General features: G+C 38.3%; 2 protein-coding genes across 3 annotated transcripts in view; both read left to right on the forward strand.

Moving 5' to 3' along the window:
• LOC116051788 (zinc finger BED domain-containing protein 1) overlaps positions 1–3,216 on the forward strand; it is a 9,542-nt gene extending 6,326 nt beyond the window's left edge. Inside the window, exon 2 of the mRNA XM_031302383.2 lies at positions 1–3,216. This exon is cut by the window's left edge and continues 1,013 nt beyond it. Within this exon, the coding sequence (XP_031158243.1) occupies positions 1–1,083 (1,083 nt within the window). The 3' untranslated portion in view covers positions 1,084–3,216.
• The window catches only part of LOC116057804 (gastrula zinc finger protein XlCGF17.1-like), a 211,240-nt gene that overhangs the window by 60,228 nt on the left and 144,719 nt on the right, over positions 1–6,293 (forward strand). The window lies entirely within an intron of this gene.

A 6,293-nucleotide genomic window follows, 5' to 3' on the forward strand; every position in this document is an offset into this window, starting at 1 on the left:
ATCGATCATTTCCAAGAACCGGCAATGTATCTGCTAAGGGATAAACAGAAGCAGCATGGCCTCCCTCAGTGTGCACTCATCACAGACCGAGGTAGATCTTGGTTGGCCACGTTGGCAATGTTACAGCGACTGAAAGAGCAACAGGTTGTTGTAACTGCAACGCTTGTAGAGAGTTCAAGCGATCATCATTTCAGCTTTGATGGCCCTGACTGGGCCTTGTTGGAGGGCTTGATTTGCATTCTCCAGCCTTTTAAAGTTGTGGCAAACATGATCACTTCTTGCAGGTACCCAACCATTAGCATGGTTAGGCCCGTGCTTCATATGCTGCTGAACACCACTCTTAAAGTCAAGGAAGGGGACCTCAAAGAGATCAGCATGACCAAAGAGGTCATCTCAAAGGTCCTGTCAAGCACCTATTCACAGAACACACAGCTATCGCAAGAAATTTCAACGTTCCTCAACATTGCGACATTCCTGGATCCTCGGTACAAGAAGCTGCCTTTCCTGTCCACTCAGGAACGCTCCAAAATTGAGAGTAACATCATTGATGAGGCAAAAGCAGTCCTTGAGAAGCAGATTGCCGAGCGACCATGCCTTGGTGAATTCTCCATGATATCAGACGAGCCACCTAGCAAAAAGCAGACGCCTCTACGAGAGTCTTCAGCCGGCAGTGCAACCCAAGACAACCCTTTGGCTGTCATATTTCGTCAGTCCGATGCAGACCAGAGCCAGGAGGAGCTGCATGCCCAGGTTGTAGAGGAGCTGAGCAACTACAAATCACAAAGAGTCCTAGGTCTGAATGAAGACCCTTTGCTGTGGTGGTCGAGTCATGCACCCTTGTTCCCCACCCTCCCCAAGGTGCTCCAGAAGTACTGGTGTGTTCCTGCCACCAGTGTCCCTCCTCACAGGCTGTTAAGTTCCTCCGGGACTGTCCTGTCTGGGAAAAGGAACCGCATAGCCCCAGCTTTAGTAGATCAGCAGGTCTTCTTGTATGAGAACTCGCGGAGCTACTGTGAGCCTGAACCCTGTGAGGACGATTTGGACAATGAGGGAAGCAGTAATCTGGGCCAGCAACTTGAATGACTGACTGGGCTGAAAATTGCAAAAAGTCATAGTATTTTATTGACTTTACTAAGGTGCATTAAGAAATAAGATCAAGGTGTATCAGTCGGTCAGTATTAATGTAATGGACCCATAATAACTTAACTAGGGCTGGGTATTGTTTTGATAGTTTCATCTGCATTTGAATGGTGTCACTCGGTTTTGCACCGGACTTCACATAAGGTGATGACGACATCACAAGCATAGAGTTAGGCCTGTAACAATTATTAAATAATTGTCTAACCGCATTTTTTTTACACAATCGCGTTATTTTGTATAACCGCAATTTAAGCATTAGAGCATTTTTTTATGAGATTGGTCACACTATTGTTTGGATCCATCATCGCGGGTATTGCGAACGCGGCATTAACATACGGCAGTAACGTTAGCTGGCCTATGATACTATGTGAACTACTGTGAACCTGCGTAACTGGGTCACATAACAGTGATATATAATAAAATATGTATCCTGGGATTAATTTAAACTTCAATTTGTTTGAAAAAGTGATAAATAAATAAAGAAATGTATTATTTCACTAAAAGAGACAATTATATTGTTAATCGCAATGATTTCTGATACAGTTGTCCAGCAAAATTTGGAATTGTTACAGGCCTACGTGCAACATGATGATGTGAAGAACAGATGCCTTAGCTTTCTGCTGCAAAAAGAATGAATGCTCTAGCTGTTATGGTTTTTATTTTAGATCGATTTAAAGAGAGTTTACCCCCTTTACATGTATACCCCTGATACAGGGTATACATGTCTGTATACTGTATCAATACAATACCGTATCAAAATGCCAAGTATTCATCTTTTATTATATAAATTGCACAGGAGAATTCAACGTTTTGGTGCTAGAATAAAATCAGTTGATTTTAAAGTCTACTAGATGGTGCAGTTAAGTTTGTTTTGTTGAGAAATTTCTTTTCAGATGAAACAGATGTTGACAATGTTTTTCTTTTGGGGACATAATTTGAAGTTGGAAAAAAAGGTAATAAACTGCACTATACTACAGAATATGGCAATATATTTAAAATTGTAATTATATTGTATTGCGGGTCTTCTGGTGATCTCGACCCTTAATACTGAGACGGAGATCGATTCTGGGTTTCATTAATTGATATCAGATTATTCAAATGAAAATCGGTTTTTAGTCCTATAACATGTAAGTCAAGTCATTTATTTTTGCCAAAGCGATGCAAATCACCTGGAATTCATTTTGGTGATTTGGCTCACACAGGACAATACAAGACAGTATAGGACAAGGATGACAACACATCAGACTGGACATATACAAAAAAACAGCAGATTAATAAAAAAAAAAAGAGAAACATGTACCAATGTGTAAATACAATAAATAAACAAATGGATCAGACAAAGTGCTAGTGCATTTAGTTTCTTTGGGGGGGCGCCAAAAATTCCTCTATGCAGGAAAACCCCTTTTGGCCTATATTGCCAAACCCAGCCATTTTCTTTAAATATTTTGTGAATATTAAGAACGCTTGCTGCATGAGAGTGAGAAGATTATCAATTCAATATCATGTGCCTGACTTTCCATCCATCAGGTCAAACTTTCAGTTTGTCCAATACTTTGGTTCATGACTTAACTGACATTTATGATAATGATGATGACTCGTAAGGCTGGGTTTAAAAAGCTAAATTTCTTTTGCAACTAAAAAAAAATCGAAATCAAATCGACATTTAAATCGTAAATCGATTCGGGAAATCGGTGGCCGTAGCCAGCCTCGCTAACATCTGCATTTTAGCATTGTGAGCATGTTAAAATCCAGATGTTAGCATATGACTCAAAACATTTCTGTTCATGTATCAAAGTAAAAAGGCGTACTGCGTTATTTGGAAATAACTGTCTCCAGCTCTGTACTTGACACAACAAAATGAGATTGAAATCATTTTCATCTGTCTTGGTAAGATGGAAGGAAGGAGTGTATAAAAGTCTATAAATCAACATACAGTAAAGTTTATGTAAATACCTGTATATTGCAACAATGGATGAATTTTAAAAATGTCTTGCTGTGCAGAACACTGGCATAAAATATAAACTATGATGTAACATGACTTTATGAAAGTAAAAATTTGTTTTTCAACATTTGCCTGACTGGTTGTTGTCCAAACTTTCCATTTTTATTGCAACATTGATGCACTTTTCTGAACACAATCGCAAGTATTTATCTTTCAACAGATTAAGTTGTTTTAATTGATTTTTTTGTCTTAGGGTGCTTTCGTCCTTTGTCGCTGACGTTTGTGTCGCTTTTTTTTTTTACCTTTCCCGACATTGTCTTATATTTTTTAAAATGTTTTTGTTGCTTTTTTTGGCGTTATTGTTTTGTTTTTGTTTTTTTTACACCTCAACATTTTTGTTGCTTTTTTGACACTTTATTGGACACTTTTTTTTCACGCCTTTTTTAACAGTTTATTTGGTCTGGACCAAGGGTGTCGCTTTTTTAAAAACATTTTCCCCTCGATTTTATTTTATGTTTTTGCCATCAAGCTATGTTGCTAATGTGCAAACTTGTCCTCATCCCATAATGCACAGCAGCGCAGCTGACTACGGCAGCTGATTTAGTCCAAAAATGCGCAGTTCTTCCAGCAGTTGGGTCTGTTCTGTTTTGAGGTCGGCAGACTTGCTTTTTTACCGTTTTTATTGCTGCTTTCGATGTTTTTGGCAAATTTTGTTGATGTTTCGACGCCTTTTTTAAAGAAAGAAATCCTCTCACTTTTTAAAAACTTGTCGAATTTTTAAAGCTTACTTTGACGTTTTTTTCTGAAAAAACGCAACACCACACGAGAAAAGCGATAATGCTTATTTGTGATTGCAGCATTCACATCTGCCCAAACGAACCGCACCAGGAGAAGATGTAACTTTATTAATCCTGCATGGGGAAATTACATTTTTACTCTGTTGGTACCGTTACACACATTACACACAGGCCTGACATACAAACACATGCTGTTACAGCCACAACAAACAAACTAAATTTAACTGTGACCGTCAACATATTGAAGAACACCAAACCCGAGGATTAGTCAAAGTAAATTCAATTGGAGGATTTATTCACAAATTAACAATCAGTGATACTTCCTGCTGACCAACCTGCTGCTGGACACACTGAAGAGGTCAGGACAGCAGGGCCGCTGCTCCAGGATCGTCAACACCTCCTCGGCTATGCACTACGCAGGAATGTAAGACTTAAACAGGAGGTGAGTCTCATCAGCAGTCGAGCTGCTAGCACCGCTGCAGACTCTGAAGTCATTCAGGAGATTTAGGAAAACATAATAGTTGTAAAATTCCATTTTTTTTTCAACTTTTTTTTTTGTTTGTTTGTTTGCCGCTTTCTTTGGCATTTATGGCGCTTTTTCGGCGCTTTATGTGCTTTGTCCAACATTTAGAGCTTAGATCGGCCCAAAAAATCAAGCCCGAACCTGCCCGAGCACGTTGCGTCCGAGCCCGGCCCGACCCGACCCGACACATTAACTGTAATTATGAACCCGAGCCCGATTTTAAACCCGACAATTTTTTAATACGTGGGCCGCTGACGTTTAGAATAATACAACAAGGACGAAGCATGTAAACTGCGCTGTTTGTTTAGAATGGAACGGATCGCCAAGTGAATGAAGAAACGTAAAAAAAAAACGAAAAAAGAAACTGAACAACATATTGTCATTGCCCACGACTTGTTTAAACTGCTTCCATACCTCTGACTTTCCTCCACACTTGCTCAAAGTTAATTCTCCAGTTTTTCTTTTTTTCTTTACATCTTCAAGCTCCCGGTGTGATGCGACTCCGCGCATGACACGTGCTGCATTTTGTAACTGCAGCCTAACTTTTGTACACATTTGTTACTTTTATTTATATATATATATATATATATATATATATATATATAATATTTCTGATTATGGCATAGCTTTCTCCCCACCCAAATAGGATAATAAGGTAATGGATTAAAAAAAAAAAAAAAATTGCTTGATCAAGGGTCCGGGCCGAGAATCTAAACTCTACCAACATTGTTGTGGTTTTGTAGAATTTTTTTGCCGATGTTTTTGTCACCTTTTTCAGCCATTTTTGTCATTTTTTTGGAAATTCTGCTTTTTTCAATGTTTTTGTTTGGCACTTAAAAAAAAAAGTTTTTGTCGCTTTTTGACATAGGTAATTTTTATAGGTCTTTTAAATGTTTTTGACGCTTTCTTATTACATTTTTTTTATTCACTTTTTTTTTTTTTTTTTTTTTACGTCCTTTTTTATCTTATAGTTCTCTCATCAAATCTCGATCTTTTTATGTCAAATGACTCCCAAAACTACTTGTATGACCACTATTTAACATTTAGTTTGAAATGGCCGCACGGTGGCCGCTTTAAACATTTGAGAGATCTGTCGAATTTGAGTTTTTCGTTGCATGGCCAGACCTTCCTCCGGAGCGCTGTGGATGAAGGTCTGGCAATGCGAGACTATATTGAACGTAACGGTCACACTTTTAAACACATAGTTAATGCAAAACAGAACTACGTAAGGTTTGGCAACAAAAATGATTGGTTAGGGTGAAGAAAACATTACTCTCAAACATCCTAACATGTATGACCGTTCTATTTTACATTGTGAAATGGCCGCACAGTCGCCGTTTTAATTAGGGTCTGGTGGAGCCAGACGTTGTAAACATTGGGGGCTCAGCCCATGGGGTCCGCGGGCATGCTCCATTTACAGCAGTTATATGCACTATTTTTCGAGATATTTGACTAAAAAAAAGCCTAAAACTGTACATCATTTGGGAAAACATGATAGTTGTAACATTCTATTTTTTTCTGACGTCACGTCCCCCCCTCCCACACACACACACACACACACACACACACACACAAATATCACAGCGAGGGCTGATGTGATATCTTGAAAAGGATCTATGTTGATGATGTTTTTTAGGACTTTATGTGCAAGACAGTTAGGCTTAGTGTTAAGTTACGTATACTTAAGAAGTCATATCACATTAAAGCTTTTCTTTGGATTAATAAGATATGAAGAAAATGTCTCTGAATAATTCAAGTCTTTATTATTAGCATACAATCAAGCATCAAATTTGTTAAAGGGTAACTTTGTTTGTTTCCAACCTGAATTTAAACCTATTTTCTCATGTTTTTGTGTCTAGGTGACTGATGAGAACAACAATCTTTGAAATTG

This window comes from Sander lucioperca, chromosome 24 (assembly GCF_008315115.2).
Source record: "Sander lucioperca isolate FBNREF2018 chromosome 24, SLUC_FBN_1.2, whole genome shotgun sequence".
NCBI classification, from domain to species: domain Eukaryota; kingdom Metazoa; phylum Chordata; class Actinopteri; order Perciformes; family Percidae; genus Sander; species Sander lucioperca.